General features: G+C 35.0%; 1 protein-coding gene across 1 annotated transcript; it reads left to right on the top strand.

The window, feature by feature from the left end:
- Positions 1 to 560: 560 nt before the first annotated feature.
- On the top strand, positions 561 to 22075 carry LOC121406841 (uncharacterized oxidoreductase SSP0419-like). The gene is made up of 8 exons (XM_041597711.1): positions 561 to 643; positions 6422 to 6494; positions 7958 to 8068; positions 8633 to 8661; positions 9936 to 10028; positions 10921 to 11059; positions 12589 to 12629; positions 21989 to 22075. The coding sequence occupies exons 2-8, from the start codon at positions 6437 to 6439 to the stop codon at positions 22073 to 22075; spliced, it is 558 nt and encodes a 185-aa protein (XP_041453645.1). The 5' UTR covers positions 561 to 643; positions 6422 to 6436.
- Positions 22076 to 22854: the final 779 nt, after the last annotated feature.

Here is a 22854-nt window from a genome sequence, read left to right on the forward strand (position 1 = left end):
GGAGGGACTTCCTTAAGACCGCCTAGACTGGCAAATCATAGGAATTTTAAAATTTGCATATGCTTCGAATCAGGTCGAGGTGTGTATTTTACCTAATAAGCCACCCCCAACCCCCAAAAATGAATAAATAAATAAAATAAAATAATAAAAAAATGGCCAGACATGCCTTTTAGGGCAATATCTAAAAGCTCCGAGCGAGCGAAATGAGTGAGAGAAAACATATGTGTCAATTAATAAACAAAATCTAATTTTGTGATAGATTTCGATCGACACAATTTTTAAATAATATTTCACCCTAATATTCCTTTCCATTATTATCGTTTTTTCTTTCATGTTTATTTCCTCTTTTTACTGGTTGTTAAACATTTCTAGGGGCATGGCCCAGTACCGCCCCCCCCCGGCCTCCCTTTACCAGTGAGACTATGTAACTAAGTTTCCAGACATTTGCCTGTTATAGGTAATGAACTTAAGCATGAGCATCAGGCATGCACGAACACATTTAAAAAACTTCCTTTGTTGAAAGATCGTGAGAGTATGTGAAGAATATATGCGCCCAATGAGCTGTATGCTGTAGCATTGTATTGTTAGTAAAAACGAGCTGTACGTTTATACTGCCAGCTGAAGTAGACATTTTCTGAGCAAGGTGAGTTTGTGGTGTGGGTGTGTGCGTGTGTTTGTTTGTTTTATTCATTCTTTTTTTCTTTTTTTTAACTTAATTGATCAAACAGGTTGGAAAATGTTTCAAGTATGAATTGGACCATAATTCTGTAGATGTATTTTAAGCAAGAGCAACACGAATTAGTGCCATACCCATTTTCTAAGTAATATTCATTACCCTTGTCCCTATGAGTATCAACAATCATTACCTTGATCTCAACTGCCAATATTTTCATTTTATTATCTTATGATTTGGTTGATTATTACGTGTGCTTATACGCGGCTTCTGTCTGCAAGTAAGCCACTATCATTTTTTGTTTGCATGTAAGGGGGATACACCTCCCTTTTTCATGAAGTGCCAGTGGCACGTACTGCAAGGAAATTGGGTTATACCTATAGCTGAGAATAGTTTTCCGGTTTGATTACTTGCTTTTATTTCTGCATCCAATGCATTTACAAAGTAATATGCAGGGGTCGCGGAAGCGGGGGGGGGGGGTTGAAACCGTGCACAAAACGTAGAAATTACCATATGATTGTGATTTTTTGCATGGTCAGCCCCCCCCCCCGGCCCCCCCCCCCCCCACACACACTTTTGGCTCATCCCCCCGCGCGGCCCCTGATATGTACAAACAGTGGCGTAACTACGGGTGGGGGCATGGGGGGGCACGTGCCCCCCCAATCGGCTGGCAAAAAAAAAAAACGGGGAAAAGGAGAAAAAAGAGGGAGAAAGGAAAAGAAACGTAGTGGGGAAAGAAGAAATTATTGTTCATTATAATATGTTAAATTACATTATGTAATGTTATATCACAAAAAAAGCATTTTTCATCACTTTATGAAACATTATTTGCTCAGGGCCTGTGTCACTGTTCGTGGTGCTCGCATAGACTGTTTAACGAGATCTATAGCCCTTTTGTACTAAAACCTCCCGTTCTGTACACCAAATATATTTCCTCGCAATTCGAGTTATTGTTTTATGTAGTGACATTTGCTTCTTTTCATGACCACTTAAAGTGATTGCCCTATTTTAAGGTCTTAATATAAAACATTTCCTGTCCGTGCTAACGTTCACATTAGTTGATTGGTGAGATGTCTGCTCTTCATAAATTCCTAAAATCAGTCCTTAAAATGTTAACTTTTCTGATCTCAATATGAAAAATTTTCAGCTCGCGCTTCGCGCTCGCATCATTTGGTAAGTGAAATACGGACGATCTTATAATAGTGAATCCCTGGAAACAAGCCTCTTCAGGTCTGAATTTCTTAAATTTTCAGCTCGCGCTTCGCGCTCGCAGTATTTTTTTATTAGTGAGATGCGTATGACTATGACAACATGCATTATAGCATTAAATGACTATGATGAGATATGTATACTCTTAATGGATTCCTAAAATATAGCCCTTAAAATATCCCTGTTTGGGGCAATATACACAAAAATTTCAGCTCGCGCTTCGCGCTCGCATTGTTTGTTTAGCGAGAGGTACGTATCATGATTACAAACAAATTGCTTATAATGTCCCTTTTTAGGTCTAAATATCACAAATTTTCAGCTCTTTTTAGGTCTAAATATCACAAATTTTCAGCTCGCGCTTCGTGCTCGCATTATTTAATCAGTGAGATACATATTCGTTTAATGTCACTGCATGTCCTTAAAATGTCTCTATTAGGTCAGTATACCTGGCAACTGAGCGCGCTTCGCGCGCTCCCTAAGTGGCTCAAAATTTTTGCTGGTGCCCCCCAATGCCGTGACCCACGGTACGCCACTGTGTACAAATGTAGTATATGACAAAAATAATATTGTTGAAGTATAAGCCATACCAATAATGATTAACTCAATAAACAAAAGGCAATTTAAAAGAAGGCCGGCAGGAGGCCACTATCGTGAGCGATTAGGCTTGATAATGATGGCGGCCTCATGAAATGTACTTCTTCATTCAAGAGTGGGTGCAATTATTGCAGGTGTAGGTGTAGAGTGTAATGCATAGGATTGAATGGTGTTTCTTTTAAGATCAGCTTACAGGGAGTATATAGTTGAGCCCTTGAGCAATAAAGTGGAAAATTGTTCCAAATATCGGGACCATTATAATCTCGAATGGATTTATGGGTTATTTCTACTACCCGGTAGCGGCATTTTCAAAGCACGCAAATGGATGCGAATCGAGGAAGGAAAGGGGGGGGGGGGTAGAGGGGCTGGTTAACTGATACTACAAAGCGAAGCTGAATCGCCTCATTTTGTTGGCAGTACCCGTGTACAAAAACGTGGAAATTACATTTAAATCTTGACTGACATGTTATCGTGTTCAGCTCAACCCACCCCCCCCCATCATTTCGGGATTATATTAGTTGGTTGTTTTAAAGGTGCCAAGTCTATATAATGTTGATTTGAATAAACTTTTTTAGTAGAGAAAAATCAAAATCAGATGTAAAATAAGAAAGTTATGGCAATTTAAAGTTTCGCTTTTATTTCATAAAACAATGATGATAAATTATGCACATCTCAGTGACATGCCCTGAGACAGTCGATAATGTCCATCACTCACTATTTCTTTTGTTTTCATTGTTTGATTCAAGTTTTGAATTACAAAATATTTCATTTTATAGATTTGACAATAAGGACCAACTTTACTGAACCATATAGTATTAAACAATGCTAATTCCACATGTTCAGGGAGGAATTAATCATTGTTTCACTTGGCAATGAGGAGAAATTTGAATATTTCATATTTCATGTAATAAAATACAAAAGAAATAGTGAGTGGATGATGTCATCATTCTCCTAATTTGCCTACCAGAATGTGCATTGAACTGTTTTGTGAAAGTAAGTGAAACTTAAAATGTAACTTTCTTGTTTTACATCCGATTTTGATGAAATTTTCAGTGTTATATGCTTGTTGAATTTTTCTCTTTTCATTAAAATCAACTTTTTCGTTAGGATAAAGGACATTATTAATATCGCCTTTTCATCATCTGAGTATCATTCTTTTACTGCAAGATTATATACTAACAGGATTTTTTTAATGATTATTATGGTCATTTAATAGTTTAAGGACTGCTATAGTCGACAACATCCTGTCACCTTCTTTTTATTTTCAGCTATCTGGAACCATCTTCAAAACCGTTAAAATCTTCTTAAAATTTTGATTTGGTCCTTAAAACCATTGAAGAGATATCAGATTTAGTGGTATCACCGAGATTTTTTTTTTTTTTTTACATTACGGTGAAATGGAAGTCAAAAAAAATGTGGGGCGGAAATAAAACCGAGCGTGAAGCGCGAGACTTATTGGCCTGGCTTCAGTTACTTGTCCCTGTGTACAGCACGGTGTTGGCATATGCGAGAGAGATAATAGCGACCGATAAAATGTCGAATAGTGAGCATTTTAAACCACTTTACACATTTAACATATCAAAAATGATACTTATGACAGTATTACTTTGGACCAAGTATAAATATACATGATATAAAAAATTAGTAAAAATAAAATATATATATATATCTGGGGGAATGGGTAACCCGTGCATGGCCATGTCCAAATGTAGGTGTCAAACTTTATTTTCTCTTGGAAATTAGTGTTTCCCTCTCTTCAATATTGTTTGACTCACCGAAGGGGGGGGGGTGCTGTGGGTTGGGGCAGGGGCTAGGGGGTCTGGTGACGTAAGCATGCAATTTTATCAAATGAAAAGATGGATGGTTCAAGCTTTAAACAAGTGTGCCTTTCTTTATGATATCATTTAACCTGTAATAAAACATTTATTTCGATTTCGATTTTTTTTCTAGGCGGCACAGAGATTTTATGCCTGCATGCATCTGTACAAATGTTCCATAACCCTATTTTCCTTTTCCGCTCCCCCTCTCTTTTCCCCTTCACATTTTGCATTAACGCCAACAAAATTAATGTAACAATGTTCTAAACCTTTTGTTTTATTACAGGTTCTTAGTTTGAAGGATTGTTGTGTCTTAGATTTGGAATTTTTTTTAATAGTTTGTTATTTTGAAATAATGGGTCTGGAGAAAAGACTATGCTATATTTCCATGTTTTTCAACATTAATATTTGATAAGATTAATGGATGTTCTATTATTATTATTATATTACCATTTTCGCCACAACTGGGCGTTGTGGCGTGCGCCTTTTAATCCAAGCTGTTGGGAAGTTACAAATTGATGCAGAGGTTCGAGCCCTGGTCACACGTCTTTCTAATGGTGAAGGTCGGTCCCAGATCTAAATAATCATACTTAATTGATACACGTACGTCTAACAAAAACTCAAACATACATTCATTCATACAGCCATACATACACCCGTACATAGACCCGCATACAAAACAGTTATTCAACAGTAATAAGACTAGGTACGTGTCTTTGGAAGATTTTGTAAAATGCTTTAAATAACCGGATGTGGAGAACAGACTGTGCTTTTGCGCTATATGAATGTTTTAGTTTGGAATAGATTCATCAAAAGTCCTTCAAATTGATATTAAAGGTCAAGTCCACCTCAGAAAAAAGTTTATTTGAATCAATAGAGAAAAATCAGACAAGCACAATGCTGATAATTTCATCAAAATCGAATGTAAAATAAGAAAGATGTTGTTTGAAGGTTTGCATGGTGGCATGTACAATCGCTGATGTGGTTTACGGTACACCATGTGGAGTGTTATAGAAACAGTGGATATAAGAAGAGAAGAAATGAATAGGCGAGAAAGTGGAGATTTGAGAGTAGAGTATTCTTCCTTGAAAGTAGTCCTGAAATTAAGGACTGTAAACCAGAAGGAATTGATGAGTGAGAACAGCTTGAGTAGTAGATGATGATGAGGAGATGCTGGCTTGAGTCGGCGAGTAGAGATGGTGAGCAGTAGAGAGACTCGACGTTTCGGACAGGTTATGACTGTCCGTCTTCATCAGGACCACTTTCAAGAAAGAACACTCTACTCTCAAATCTCCACTTTCTCGCCCATCCATTTCTTCTCTATTTCTATCCACTATTTCTATAACACTCCACATGGTGTACCGTAAACCACATCAGCGATAAAATAAGAAAGTTATGACATTTCAAATTTTCGGTTATTTTTAACAAAATATTTATATGAACGAGCCAGTTACATCCAAAAGAGAGAGTCGATGGTGTCACTCACTAACTATTTCTTTTATTTTTTATTGTTTGAATTATACAATATTTCAATTTTTACGAATTTGACGATTAGGACCTCTTTGCCTGAAGCACAAAATGTTATAATAATGGAATTCCACGTGTTCAGGGAGGAATGAAACTTCATTTCACATGAAAATGAGGAGAAAATAAAAATATTTCATATAATAAAATACAAAAGAAATTGTGAGTGAGTGATGTCATCAGTTCCCCATTTGCATACCGACCGAGATGTGCATATAACTGTTTTGTGAAATAAAACGAAACTTTAAAATACCATAACTCTTTTATTTACATCCGATTTTTATGAAATGTTCAGTGTTATGCTTGTTGAATTTTTCTCTTTTTATTCAAATCAAGTTTTTGTTGGGCTAGACTTGTCCTTTAAATTTGTGCCTTTGGGTAAAGTAATTCTTACAGTTGTGGGTAAAGTGCATTATTACATTTGTGGATGAAATTATTACATTAATGGGTAACTTGGGTTATTATATTTGCGGGTAAAGTGTTGTTACATTTGTTGTTATTACATTTGTGGGTGTAACGGGGGCATCCTCACCGCCCCTAGCCCAGAGACACACGACTGCAGGTGCATGGAGGAATGTTATTGTTATTTTTCTAAATATTCCAGAGACAATTATCCAAAATGGCAACGCCAGTTTCAGGATTGTGTTCTTTAAAGAATAAAGTCGCCCTGGTTACAGGTAACGTATTTCTGACATTCAAACGTTTTATTAAAATTTGACCTATATGGTCAAAGACACCTCAAGGTTCAAGTTTTATTTTTAAGCGGTGAAAATTGTGCTCTCAAGAGAAAATTGTGAACGATGAAATGAGACCTTTGAAATATCAAATTATGTCAATATTCTGTAATTAACCCATTTTTTATAGGGGGGGGGGTGCAATCGAGTGCCTAGCCTATCACACCACTTGTGGTATTCCTCAGGAGTCTCAATTTGACTCATTTCTATTCAAAACATAATAACTTTAAAATCGACCCCCTCCCCCATTATACATGCAGATGGATCAAACATGTTCGATTCCGAATTTCAATAAAATTCTTAGACTAATTAATTTTAGTCATGTGAATTCGATCAATGAACAATGGTGCAATATTTTCAGTCACGTTATGATACCCCAGACAAACATTATGCTCAGGAAGAGATGCGCAAAAGACACATCCGATTAATTATGAATTGCGTTAGCTTTCTTATTGCCTTATTTTTAATTCCTCATACAATTTCAAGATTTCAGATTAGGATATCAGTGACTCTATTCATTTTTGTTATTCCCATCAAGGGAAAGAGGGAACAAACACCGACATTGCATTAATATGACTTTCTAAATTTCGATATGCTAGATTACTATAAAACAATATGATTATAAAAGGGGGAAATTGCGGCAGTTATGATTTTGAAACAAAAAATAAGGGACTGCGTTTCCTTAACGAAATCCTAATATCCTATGTTTAGGATATTTACATAGTAATTTGAAAAAAAAGGTCCTACAATATACCCATGCTGCACACACTGATTGCTTTCCCCAAAAGCTGATATAGATCCCCGGGGGGGGGGGGGCCACTTACATTAACGAGTGGATACCATGCGCGACCAAAAAAACACGTAAAAAGGATGTCTTTTTCACGACAGGGCACGTTACGTACGTAACGTGAAAAGGGTGTCAAAAACACAAAAATAATGAAAAAAGGGTATCTAATTCGCTAGGAAGATTACGTGTTTAGGGTCAAATTTGCGGGGATGATAAAACAAATTAAAATGTTTTATAAAAGATGTCCTTTTTGCCCCAACACTTCGTGTTTAGAGTCCGATTTGCGCGAGGTGTAGAAGGTGGGGTCGTACTAAACCAAAGCCGACGGCCGAATGACCCGTAACAATAAAACATTCCTGTACTTGTTTAGGGGTTCATTTCAGGAAATATTTGCCAAGAGTATCGTTTTGTTTCCAATACTGTCTTGTTAAGGGTAGGGTTTCACACGCCAATACTTGTTAAGGGGTGCATTTTCAGAATATGGAAATTACGTGTTTAGGGTGCTTTTCGAGACCCCATGGTCGCGCATGGTATCCACTCGTGAATGGAAGTGCCCCCCCCCCCTGGGTATAGATCGCCCAACACGTGATCAATTTCTCTCTCTGAACTAAACATATAGGAGCTAGCTCGGGAATAGGAGCAGACGTTGCTCGCCTTTTTGCTTCATACGGATGTCGACTCGCTCTAACAGGACGCAACATGGAAGCACTGCAACAAGTCACAGATAAATGTAAACTGATTTTGATTTCATAAAACTTTCTTTAAATGAATCCAAAAGATTTTTCATGGGGTGCTGCGTATGTTATCCACCAGACAAAAAGGTTATTGCTCCCAAATGATGGAGTTTTTGGCGGGAGTAATAACCTTTTATTTATCATGTAATGTTTATTTATTGATTTATTAATTTATGATTTTTTTATTTAATTATAAATCTATTTATTTATTCATTTATTTATAAATCTATTTATTTATTTATCTATCTATTTATTTGTTTATATACTTATTTATTTAATTTATTTATAATGATTTTTTTTTTGGGGGGGGAACTTGTCAATATTTTTTTACCGACAATCCCCTTTAAAACACCAGTACCCCTTATTAATTTTTATAAATAGTTAAAATGACACTGAAAAAAGTGGGAATGGGTTGCTATTTTTTTATGTTCTGTTGAATGCAGATATGCAAAAAGATCACAATTTGTTAAAAGTGTTGTTCTATTGCAATGACAATTATGAAAATCTCAATTCTGGTTGTCATAATGAAATCGTTGTTATTTTTTCATATTGTCTTACAGGTGTTGAGAGAGGGCTCGACAAAGATGAGGTATGCTTATTTTCAGTGATGTACATATGCGGGGGCTCGGGGCGCTTGCTCCAAATTTTCACGACCAAGAAGAGGATAGGAAAGGGAGAAAAGAGAGAAGGGCCAGTGAAATATTGTATAATTTTGTTTGGATATTATGTGAAAATCTATCACAAATTTGAGATTTTGGTATAAAGAAAACATGTCAAAATGTTTGCTTGCTTGCAACTTTAAAAAAAAAATGCCCGAAATGCGCCATATCTGGCCCCCTCGATTTTTTTGGCTCATTACGATACTGAGTGTTGCGAGACGGCTCGACAAAAATAAGATATGCTTATTGCCAGTGGCGTACAGATGGGGAAGGGGCATGCGGACACTTGCAAGAACCCCCGACCCCCCCCCCCCAAAAAAAAAGGGGGGGAGAGAGAAGGGAGAACCATGATATTATGTAATGAATACTATGTCAAAATCGATCACAAAATTGGGTTTTTGTAATAAAGATATGTCGAATTCTTTTGCTCGCTCACAACTTTTTTTACCGCTACGCCATATATGGCCCCTCAGTATTGCCTCACTTACTTGGTAACGACTTCAATGAATAAGACATTAGTGAAATATTGTAAATTTTTATGATGGCATTCGTATGATAGAGGCCTGTTCATCAATATGAAACTACAGTGGTCTGCACAGATAACGGTCTCTCTTGGCCACCTACCACCTAACCCATTAAATCAGAATTAGGATATTGTACCCAAGTTCTACTTGAACACTATATCGTTTTTAATATCATAACATGGATTTTTAATCTGGGGTCCCCAAATGCTCCCAATGTATTTAATCCCTTACTCCCCGTGTAATTTTAAACTCAAAACTGGATACTCGAGATTCGAAACTCGGAATCTTTAGTTTTTAGTAAATACACTTTTGTCACTGCTGATATAATTGCTACCATACTAAGTTATGATTAAATGCATCGATAATGCATTACAAATTAAAGAGATGCTCCGGGCAGAAGATATTTATACTTCAATAAAGGGAGTGATATTAACGGAGTGAAATGCTGAAAATTTGATCAAAATCGGATAACAAAGAACAAAGTTATTGAATTTTAAAGATTTGTATTATTACGGTGAAACAGTTCTAGGCATGAGTGTCCTCGTGAATATTCATTAGAGGGGCTGAGGATGTCATATCCCCACTTGTTTTTTTTTTGTAATTTATCATATAAAGTTAGGTTTATTAAAAAATGCAAGAACTTAAACAATTGGACTGAGCATCCTTCATTGCATCCTCAGATTCTAATGATTCAAGCTGATTTCGAGGTGGAGTCTGATGTCAGAAAAACTGCAGAACAAACCATCCAGAAATTCAACCAGATCGATGTGCTGGTAAGGGGTAATCCTTTCCCGATATTTAGCAATTCTTTTTCCAGAACATTCCTACCGAGTTTTATGAAGCATAAGCGGATCCAGGGGGGCGAGGGGCTCGCCCCCCCCCCCTATTGGCGGAGAAAAAAAAAGGAAAAGGGAAAAGAAAGAAGAAAAAGAGGGAAGATTGGAGAAAAAAAAGAAGAGGAGGAAGACGAGTGAATAGAATAAGATGAGGGGAAGACTTGGAAAACAAAAGAATCTTTCATGTCACTAGATAAAATTTTCGCTCGCGCTTCGCGCTCGCATTGCCTGTTAGGTGATTTACATATCTCGTTCAATATGGAGTTTAAATATCAAGTTTTTAAGTCAATATACAAAACATAATTCACCTCAGAAATCGAACTTTCATTGTCTTGTGTGATTTACAAATTGATTTTTAAAAAGTGCTCTGTAAAATTGTCAGTTTCATGACATTTTCTGCTCGCGCTGCGCGCTCGCAAATTTTGATTTCCCTATTTTTTTCGTGTATTCCATAAAGTTTGCAAAATATCCCTTTCAGGTCTGATTTTAAAAGGTATCAGCTAGCGATGCACGCTCGCATTTTGATTGGCGAGTTATTTATGTCTCAATATTGATTATACAACAAGTAATTAAATTCCCTTTTCATGACAGTTTATTTACAAGAAATCAATGAATGCATGAACATACATCATAGTTAGAAAATATTTTGACCAAACATGCATAATAGATATTGACGTTGCTGGCGCCGTCCATGCACAGTTGTGATTGATCGGATCAATCGCAACTCTTTGTAAGACGGGGCACTGGTTAGCGTCTCACACAACAAGTTTTTCATTTTCGAAATGGAATTACCATGCATACAAAACAATAATTCTTCGACTCTCTGTAGATCAATAATGCGGGTGTATATCTCAATGATTCAGTCGAGAACGTGATCTTGGAAAACTTTGATCGAGTTTTTGTAGTCAACGTGAGGGCGCCCCTTCTGCTAACCCATCTCCTCGCACCATACCTGATCAAGACCAAGGGTAAGATTAGGCTTGCTTCGGGCTTCAAATAAATATGATTTCAATAACTATACTAATTTCAAACAAATAAACAAAACTTTTGAATGGGAATAAAATAACAAAGTTGTTCGTCCTTGATTCTGGTTAAAACGATGTATGTCTCATTGTGAACAAGCTGACAATGTCACCTTTCTCCCCCAATTTTTTTCCGTATGGTATACCATCATAAAAAATACATTTTTTTCTGTGATGTGCTATTCCAAATCAATATTGATGTTATGAGGGGGGGGGGGGGTTCAGCTAAAAGCAAAAACAAAAATCTGTCTTTATTTTTAAGAATATATTTTTATTCTTCGAAACGGGGATACAAGAGGAGCACAACCTATTATGGTATTTTGTATGTTGGGCCAAAGTGCTCTGATCCTAAATATCCCGGATCCACCCATGCTGCAGCTTACTTTTGTGCATTCATGAGACATACAGAATGATCTGATAATAATATTTAAAAGGAAAGTGGAAACATGACATCAACCTCCGCATCCATATCTCGTATGCCTGATATGTCGGATGATCCCCAACCTAGTCAAACAAAGCTGTAGAAAATAGAAAAAAAAAATCCACATTCTTGTATGAAGAATCATGATTATGACACAATGCTAGTATAACAGCAGCAGTTTTGGCTACCCTGGATATATAGGTCTATATAAATACATCATTGCTATTTATCATAAGTAATGGTTCACAGAAAAAAATAAAGCGAAGTTTTATTAAAATATCCATATTGTATATAGCTTTCATTCGTGGTTTTTTACTAAATTTTGAAGACAGACCAAACCGGAGAGAAAAGTGAATTTTTCAAATCGTACACCGGCCCTGCAATCGATAACTTATAAGCTACAAAGACAGCAATGCACAGCTAGAAGGTTTTGTGTTGTTTGAATTAATGTTGTGTTGAAAAGGAGACAAATAAATGAAACAGAATGATGAAAGTTTCGGACAAGCAATAAGAAAGTTATGACTGCTTTAAAATCAAGATCCCTAAGACTATGTAGATTTCAAATCGGCAACTGGGTAAGTAATTATAACAAGGGGCAAGGACAACTTTACCATAGGCATAGGACATGTGGTTTTTTGTTTATCAAGTGCCCATTCCCCTTTGAGCAGTATTCTAATATAACCCAGGTAGCGTATTGTAAAACTGGAAACAATGACATTTTATATGAATTAAAGTATATGAAAGAGTAGTCATTGTCATGCATCACTATGACATCGCAGTCATATGCGGCTAATTTGAAGTCTCCATGGGTATAGTGATTACCAATATTTACAACTTTACAAAATTACAATTTGAATTAAAATTAATAACTTTCTTATTGTTCTTCAAATATTGTTCAAACCTTTACCTAACTGAATCAACTTGTCTTAAAACAAAGTTTTATTTGGGATGGATTCCCCTCTACTTTGCTTTCGTTTAAAAGTCCTATATAGCTTTATCACCTATACGCCATTGACATTTAAATTGGTGCATAATCTATTGTCATTTTTGGCAGGAACTGTGGTAAATGTGTCAAGTATAGTGGGCAGGGTGTCGGTGAGTACATAGCATTGAAATTCCTTCCCTGCAGTTGTTGACGCTGGCTTCTACTCGCAGTAGTTGTTTAGATACCTATTCTGTTCGTGGTTACAAAAAGTGCTAAAATGTCCCGTTAAAAAGTCAGGGAAAAAAACTCGTGCTCGCACAGATTCTTATTCTAATCATGACTACATTTGCAAAGAGTGCTGAAAGTTTCCTGTTCAAAAGTTGGAATATCAAAAAGTTACAACTCGCGTTTTGCGTTCACATCAATATTGTATATTTATATGCGCATCAAAAATTACGATGCGAGCGCGAAGTGCGAGCTGAAAATTTTTGATATTCTAACCTGACACTGGAAATGTACCTTTTTGATATCATTATACAGAAATCGCCAGCTTTAGCTTCGCCCTCGCATTAATTGTTTAATTGGATACGCATTGAGGTGATGATAACAACTGCTTAAACTTTCATGTCCGAAATACATGAAATATTTTTTTTAAATCAGCTCGCGCTTGCATTATTTTATTTAGGCCTTGTTTGATACCTTATCGTTTTTTTAAATAAAACTAAAATTTTATAATATTCTTGTTATTATATGTAGGACTAACCCCCTAACCCCAAAATAAAATGATCTTTGTGCGCCCTACACAAGTTCAAGGCCCCGCTATACTGTTATGTCTGACGACCCTCTACTGTACTACTAGCGATTCTATTCCCCTATTATAATTATTGGCGACCCTCTTCTACTATTATGACTAGCGAAGCTCTTCCCCTATTACGATTAGCAACCCTCTTCCCCTCTAATAACTGGCATTCCCTTTCTATTATGTAATTATGACTTGAGGCCCTTTTCTGCTATTATGACTAGCGAACCTCTTCTGCAATTATGACTAGCGATCCTCTTCTAATGACTAACGACACTCATCTCCTGTTATTACTGGCGACCCTCTTCTCACCAGCGACCCTTTTATATTATTTCATTTCATTTTTCATTTCATTTATTTTTTCCATTTCCAACAATCATTTACATTTACAATAGTTTTGTTACATACATCTTGATATAATTATAATCAATAAAACAAAGAAACTTATTATGTATAATACTCAAGATAACAGGTCGGAAACGGAGGAGGCTGCTAAAAAGCGAAGCTTGTAGGATGCAGCCTCCTATAACATACGTATGAAGAATATAAACAAAACACAAACACAACATGGTAGAAATTTGAACGTAAAACTATCTGAATGAATAGTTTAAAAGAATAAAAAGAAAGAAATAGAAATGAGAGAAAATAGCAAGATCAGTGGTCTCCAGATTCTTGCCCCAACACTCACAGCGAATTTACGGATCAACAGGAAAACGAAAAATATCATATTTCACAGCTCGTAGTGCTGAGTATATATATGAAAAGTATAATGTATGAGTGATGAAGAGTTAAAAAAACTAACGAGTATCTTGGAGAAACTTTTTCAACTTAAATTTAAAAGAATTTAGGCTTGGGGAATCTTTGATAGTATTATCAAGAGTGCCCCAAAGTCGAGCGCCTTCGAAAGTGAAGATGGATTTGGCAAGAATTGTCCGGGGTAGAGGAAAATGAAATTCCTCGGATTGACGTGTAGGATATTTATGAATAGTTTTGTTTTTATTAAATGAAGAATCAAAGATTGATGGTAGCATATTATTATTTAATTGATACATAAATTGACCCAAGTTATATTGATATAATGTTTTTACTTTTAAGATTTTATTGTCAATAAACAATTGGTCTGTGTGGGATCTCCAGGACATATTAAAAATAACGCGCAATGCCTTCTCTGAACGATTTATTTTGTCGGCATAGTATAAGTTGTTTTTACGATTTATTGACCGTAATATTGATTTCGATATCCAAGGAAGTCTTGGACTCTTTTTATAATTGTAGCATTTATTGACTAGTGGTACGTGTCTATCTAAGTGTGTGGTTAAATTTTTAATGAATATATTATATGCAGTATTGGTATCTTGCGAACCGAACACCTCAGACCAGTCGGTGTCTTCTAGACCTTCTTTCAACCTCGCTATATTATTTGGCGTTACTTTTCGGAACTTATGCTGCGGGGAATGATTTTTTGTTAACCTAAACGGGACTCTTGAAAATATCGGAAAATGGTCTGAGATATCAGATAAAATAATTCCCGACTCGGGTAAAGGAGTAACATTACAAAAAATATTATCAATAAGGGTTGCAGATTGGTTAGTAACCCGGGTTGGTTTTGTAATTAATGGTAAAAAAGATGAGGATATCATTATGTCCAAAAATTCTTGTGAGGCATTATGGTTAGTATTAGATATGTCTATGTTGAAATCTCCTGCTATATAACAATCTTTATTTATAAAAACTGGATTTCGTAGAAAATCTTGTAAGTATTCTAAAAAAATATGTGAGTTGGAGTTGGGAGGTCTATAAAATACCGCTATAATAATGTTTTTAGATTTTTGGATTTGAATTTCAATAACGATAGATTCAGCAAATTCATTCATACAATTAAGATCTGTATGTATGAAATATTCTATTTTTTCATTAATATAGAGACCCACCCCTCCTCCTCTCCTATTAGCTCTATTATTTTCTACAAAGGTATAACCAGGAAGTGAGTATAAAGTATTAGATTCCTGAGATAACCATGTCTCGGTTAACGCGATTACAGACAAATTCGTTTGTGGAGATGTATCCGTTAAAAGACGTAAATTATCGAAGTTGCAGCTCAAGCTCCTTATGTTCATGTGCATGATTGAAAATGTATTCGCTGACTTTTCCGGAGATTTAAATTGATTTATGGTAAAGTAATTTGAACTGTGATAATTATTGTCATTATTATCGTTTAAGTCTACAGCTAAATTCATTTCCTTGGATACAAGGTTTTCAAAATACGGCAGGTTGCAATTTTTCTGTTGGGTTTCAGTATTCGGCCTAAACAAATGGTATAACTCATCATCATTCAACATTGCAAAAGGTTGATTTTCAATGACCGGGAATTTTGTGAGAATAACACGAAATGAAAAACAGCGCTTCCTGTGGAGACCATGGATACCGCTTGCACGTGAGTGTGGACGAGGCAAAGACCTGGAGAGAAGAATTCGATGAAGAAAAACTGGTTACGCACATAGAGAACACGAAAAAATCTACAGACAAACAAAGATTCAACAGGTTAACATTTACATATATACAATGTCTACTAAATGTTAACCTTTGCGTTCTGAACAGATGCATAACGAACATGGGTGAGCTCCCATAGATAATAACGAAGATGGGAAGCCTCCCTATAACAATACTTAAAGTGGCATAGTCATTGATACAAACAATTCAGGGCAGACTTTCCAGTAAAGTGAATGGAGGTGAAAAGAGTCAATGTTCGAATTTTGCAACAATATTCTTAATCTAAAATCAAACTGGTACATGGTCTACGTAATTTTGCATTTGTACGTGTATGTACAAATTATTCATCTTGCTTAAATTAGGAACACTATGAATAAAAATGCTTTACAGGTTTATGACATATGCAAACTTATATAAAAAATAATTTATTCAAACTCAATTTAACATTGAATTAGCTTCTTTTTCCCCCTCTAACATGTCTAAGGATGTGATTTACAAAAACTCCTGCTGATTAACCTTTTTTCATTGATTGATGAAATTATTTAAACAAGCCTTGATAATAAAACATCTAAGAATTTATGGTTTTATTTTCCATTATCCTCTAAACTGCAATTTGTCATTATCATTATCATAATTATTCATAGATATTTGTGACAAAGAACATTGCATATTAGAGCAGGTCAATGATGAACTGAGCAGTTTAAATAAAGGTCAAGCTACTCCAAGTTATTGAAAGCCATTGAAAACCGTTATTCATGCCACTATAGACCTTGTTTTTAATCAGAGGAAAGACACTGAAACATAGGTAAACGAAAAAAAAAATCCTTTACACTTGGCCTCGCAAACCTTTCAAGGACTTGAAAAATAGACATGCAAGTGTCATGCGAATACATTATAAACCTGTATATATACACATATATACAAATGAGTGTGCCTTATATATATTTTTTTTTTTGAATAATTTTATATCTGATGTAAACAAAATTATATAATATGAAAAAAAGAATTGAATGAAATCTATGTATCTCAACTCTCTAGATACCGTCATATAACATTTTTTTAAATGCATTTTCTATATACGTCAAGCATATCCTTGTTGATGGAATAACAAAAAATAATGGACTCGTGTCCGAGACCTTAAACTTCTACATCAGATTTTGTAGAATCGTTTAAAATGTCTATATTTTTTGTTACAAATGCAAGAGGAACGCAATACACAAATAACAGCTCCAGCTTTTTCAATTTTTTTCCATTTGAGGAAAGGCACTCCAATATAAAATATAATTTATTTACAGTTGACCTCAACAACCTTTCATGGAAATAGAAGACCAAAAAATTGACACGCAAGATGTTATGCATGTACATTTATCAGATACATTTAACAAGTGAGTATTCCTTATTTGAAATTATTAGTTGCATTAAGAGAAGAAAAGAGATTATTTATGCATGCGTTTGAAGCTGTTAGACGAAATCATACCACATTATCTATACAAATACAAGTATAGGAATTAAGACCTAAATAATTCTTTTGTAATTTTATATTTATATGCAAGGAGATTATGTGAAGTGATTTTTTTTTCTTCAGTCAATAAAATCCTTTCTTTATCTTTTCAACACTTCTTTCTAAAGATGACTTAATATCAAAACAGCTGTAATTAAGCATTTTTTTGTCATAATTTTTTTTAAAATTTCATTCCATCCAAGACTTGCTGTCATACTTTTATAATACTTTGGTTCAGCTTTGAGTATTCTAATCAGTCATTGTAAACGTCTTTTAACATTTTCTTTCCCTCTTTTACAAAAGAAAAAGAGGAAAGAAAACCTACAAGAAATTGAAGGTCTTTAAATCGAAAAAACAAAAACAAGGACAACAAACAAATAAAAGACCTTCTTCTCACTCCGTCATCTTTCTATCATTTCTTTATAACATGATCTTTCGGTTGAATACTATTATTTGCTCAAAAAAAGAAAGAAAAATAACTATACCAATGCAACCATTTTACTACACATACAGGTAATGATTTAATGATGATATTTTTAAAGAAAAGAAGAAACGTGAAGGACTTTCCATTTGGAGAATCTAAAAGTATTCTCATTCTGTTTCATTTCATTCTGCCCTTTCTTCATTTAAATCTTTCAATCACTTCCTGTTAAACATTTCCTATCCAACGGTGATTTGCAGCAACGATATATGTACACTAGAACCACATTCTATAATATTCATTAAAATGTTCGTGACATAAGGTAAAGGACATTCAGTTTAAAAAAAATGTGTTTTTTTTTATTCTATTTCAACTTATTCAATCCTTCGTAACCTGTCTATTGCTTCTTTTTTTATAAGGACATGCTGCCAAATTCAATTATTTGATTCAAAACTAATTTTGATGCCAATTTTTCACTTTATAATTATTTTTTGTTCACCCTACTTCCGTAAAAAATAGAGAAAAAAAGTGAAAGGCATTTTCAAATTGAATAAAAAAAATATTCATCATTCTGTTACATTGTATTCTATAATTTCATCGTTGTTCAACGTTCCTATTTAATGGCTTGTTGTTAGATGCTTATTAGCATTTGTTCTCATTATACATACACAAGTCAAACGATGTTAAAATTTTTTCATAGTATTTGATCATTAAATAAAATAAGGGGGACAAAAAAAAACAGAAGGACATCAAAACCCCTCATTTCTCCGTTTTAAATCCAATGATTACATGTTTCAACTTTAGTTACAACCTGTTTAGGGATTTCACAAACCTTAAAGTTGTTTATAAATATAAGGAAAAGGAAAAGTGACAAGCAGCTTCACCTTATCTTCCATCACTTTCTCTCAATAAATACTAATTTCATATTTTTATAATCAGCAAAGTTTTGCCGTCTTAGTTTTCCATTTAAAACTCCATTTTGATCATGTAGCAACTTTAAAAGAAAGCAAAAAAAAACAAACATTCGTTTCTCATTTCTCTCTAATTACTTGCCGTTTTAAAGGTAATGATTATATGTTACAACTTTAGTTACAGCCAATTCTGGGGGGGGGGGATTTCACAAACCTTAAAGTTGTTTATGAATATAAAGAAAAGGAAAAGTGACAAGCAGCTTTACCTATCTTCCATCACTTTCTTTCAATAAATATTAATTTCATGTTTTATAATCTGCAAAATTTTGCCGTCTTAGTTATCCATTTAACACACCATTTTGATCATGTAGCAACTTTAAAAGAAAGAAAAAATGCCCCAAAGGATACATATCATTTAAAACAAAAAATGCATAATTCCACCGCCTGACCATTTTATCTCATGTATCGATGTTATTCAGCGTGAATACACTCTTCATTGTTCTTCAAGTACATATTTCATTTAAGCATTATTTCATTGATTTTTTTTAAGGAGTTAGCTGATTTCTTTACATTTGCTTCTGAAACATTTCTTTGACATTTGTAAACATCACTACTTTTCGCTACCGGGATCGGACCAAACAGACCAGCTCTCAGGGGTTGCTCCAGCACTCCTCGAGAATTTGCGTGTTTGTAGAATTACTTTCGATCCAACAATTTTGATTCTCGTAGCCATTTGATCCTTCTTTCTTAGTGAATACGCGATTGAGGCCAATCTACCCCTCTCCCTTTTCATTTTCGGGGGCAAATCGGTGCGTATGGTAACTTTACTGTAAGGGGAAGATTGAAGCTGTGGGATAGGCTGCTGGGTAGATGTCGGTGAGTGTTGACGTGGTCGTCGCTCAAATCCATACAACAAACGATCACGGTCAATCATCCTGACGAATCTGACAATGATTGCTGGGGGTTGACGTTGAGGTTCTGCAACTCCACGGGTGGAAGAGGGTAGCCTGTGCGCATTAACAAGAGGGATCCGGGACGCTTCTTCCTTTGATATTCCCATAAAATGAACAAACACTTCATGCACCACATCGTAGGTGTTTTCCTTCTCATTTCTCTGTTGAACTCCATAAATGAGCAAGTTAGATTTCCTATCGTGAATTTCATTCAGTAGTAGTTTTTCATCAAGTTCTTCTATTTTCTTGAGGATTTGGGAACGCAACTGGGGAAGATAAGTGTTTTCAATACTTGAAACTTTATCAGAAGTAAGAGTAAGACCCGTTTCAAGATCTGATACTTTGTGGTTAGTATTAGCAAGATCTGCTTTCATAGTAGACATTTCTTCCATAAATTTATCCAGCTTACCGTTTAATTGTGTGAATGAAGCCCTTGACTCTAGCATAAAAGAAGCGAGTTCCGGGGGTATCATGGCTGCTCCCTGAGCGCTGCGTTCCTCGTGCAATGACGTGTCACCTGTCATGGCGCCTGTAGTGGTAGTGGTGGACTGCTCACTTTCTGTAGCATTTGCCTCACTGTTTTTGCTTTTAGTTGCGGCAGTAGATTGAGATTTTCCTTTCTGCTGCGCCCTTAGGTTGTAATCTCGCATTCCTCTATCCATATTCACGGATATGCAACTGTTTAAGGGATATTTTCACCAAATTTTGTTGAAATATCGGGAGCTCTCAAAATGTCCGTGCGTTCACCAGGTCATCACAATACCATATTATGACAAGCAATCCTCTTCTACTATTTTGACTGGCGACCTGACTCGCGAACCTCTTCCCCTGTGACTGGCGACCCTCTTCTACTATGACTAGCGACCCTAATGATTATATACCATCTTCCTTTTTATTACTACACTGTAAAAAAAAATGAAAATCTGAATCAGTAGTTAACACTTAATGTATTTAAGTAGAATTTACAATTTGTAATTATTTTTCATTTTTAACTCGTCTTTTGATTTACTTGATTTATTTGGCAATGTTTGGGTTCAATATACATTTAAGAAAATTCACGTATTGCTAGCTTGCTTTGGTTGAGTAAATCTAACTCAATTAGGCAAAGATGATAATTACTTATAAAATCATGTTGAATGTACTTACATCTTTCAATTAACGCCTTATTTAAATAATGCATGAATATTCATTACAGCAAGTTAATATTGTTTTTTAATAACTGTCATATCTATTTGTGTTTGAAATTGTTTTGGTTAAGGGTGTGCTTACTATTGTATTCTTTTGCTGAATCAAAGAAAGAGCAACATTAAATAGTCATTTAGCAGAAAATTTCAGGGTTTTTTAGGTTTTCGGAAAATGTTTATATATTCTCACTGTTTAATTGTAAGAATGAAACGATCGTGTATAAATATCAATGTCAGCACATATACATGTACAGGTAAGTGACAAGTCTAATTAATTTTGAATAAACGATGTCTAAGATGAAAATGATGCCACATGGGACAACCGGGGAACGGACTTTCGAATCACGAAAGTCCACTCCCCCATTTAATTTTTTTTCAAATATTTTAGTGATAGTTTTACTTAATTGAATTAAGTTATTATAATTTAATTTTCTTGAGTAAAATGGATGCAAAGAAAATAAGTAAATTTTACTTAAAACTGCCAAAGTCATAAACACTTGATAAAATTATAATTGATAAAATTAAGGCAATTTTTTGCCAAAATTTTATTGAGTAATTTCAACAAATTTCTTGTTTTACATTGTAGCAAGCCTCATCTAGCATTATGAATAGCGACCCTCCTTGTTAATCATGACTAGCTACCCTTATGATCAATGGCTTTTATGGACGGTTATGAGTAACGACCCTCATCTTGCATTATGAACATCGGACCTTATGACTCATGGTCCTATGAATTTACACTCTAAAAACTGAAGTGCTAATTTAGCTCTTAAAGAGCGTGTATAGTGACTTGCACTTCGGAGTGCTGATTTTTCTCGTTCAAATTTGAACTAAACAAATCAGCACTCCGAAGTGCAGTCACTATTCACGCTCTTTAAGAGCTAAATTAGCACTTCATTTTTTAGAGTGTACGACTATTGGCCCCTTTTCCGTTTTATGACTGGCGAACTTTCAGGTATAGGAACTTACACGTTATGACTAGCGGATATTATTACCAGACAAGTGGTCCTTATGATAGCGGGCTTACCTCGTTTTACAGATTGATGTTCATTATTCTTGTTCTTCCTGTTATATATCCCCTTTTTTTTACTTTCTGACAGTATACACCACATGCCCCTTGCCCCCCCCCCAGAAAAAAAGGGGGAGGGGGCTTAAAACTAATGTCACAAATCGTTGAATGCATGCATCCCTTTGCATTTATGCTCACCATCACACTCATTAAACTGACACCTTTAATTTGAAAACTCTCTTCCTTTTCTTTTACATAAAGATGCGAGGACTTTTGACCTATTCTATGTCTAAATCTGCGATGGATCACATGACTAGATGCATAGCTGATGGTTTGTGTTTTGATTAAAGGCCTATGTATTTTTTGTTATTAAAGTAATGAATGTGCTCCAACGCCTCATTGTGTCGAAATTGTATAAGGCGTTATGAAATAGACTTATAACAGTTGTGTATGTCAACATGATGATACGTTGTTGTTTTTTTTGCTTTTATGTCCAAAATGATATTGCATTCAATATCATTGATGTTTTACGTACAGGTGATTATCAATCACTTTAAATTAATTTGCTTCTACCAAGATATCAAAACCACTTATTGCTGGCGTCATTTATAGGCCTCCGAAAACATTGGAAAAGCAATTATTGAGAAGATGTCAGGTATTCTCGGTACATTAAAGATGAATATTTGTCTTTTTCAGAAATCTCCACTAGCTAAAAATTATATTGACTTATTGAGTCTTCATCATATATATGTTTTACCACAATGCATTTCCCTGAAGTCCCCTAAAGTCCAAAAAAATCTCAGTACTGGAAAGACGTCTAATTTGCAGAAATCCAAAATGGCTGCCATCAGAAGAATTTTACATGTCTATTGGTAGTAGTATTATAGCACTTTCAAAAATCATGATTTAAGCATTAAACTCTCGCCAGTGTTATATCTTACCAAAAGCCTCATTTTAAAATTAAGATGTAAGTCAGATTTAACCTCCGCTGATCTCTAACAATGACCTTAAGCCCTTAAAGGGGGGGGGGAGAAACATAGTTACATAGTTGGGAAGAAGACATTATGTTACATTTATCAAATTACATAAGAAATATTTTAATTTCATATCTCTATGAAACATATTTT

Source organism: Lytechinus variegatus, chromosome 2 (assembly GCF_018143015.1).
Source record: "Lytechinus variegatus isolate NC3 chromosome 2, Lvar_3.0, whole genome shotgun sequence".
NCBI classification, from domain to species: Eukaryota; Metazoa; Echinodermata; class Echinoidea; order Temnopleuroida; family Toxopneustidae; genus Lytechinus; species Lytechinus variegatus.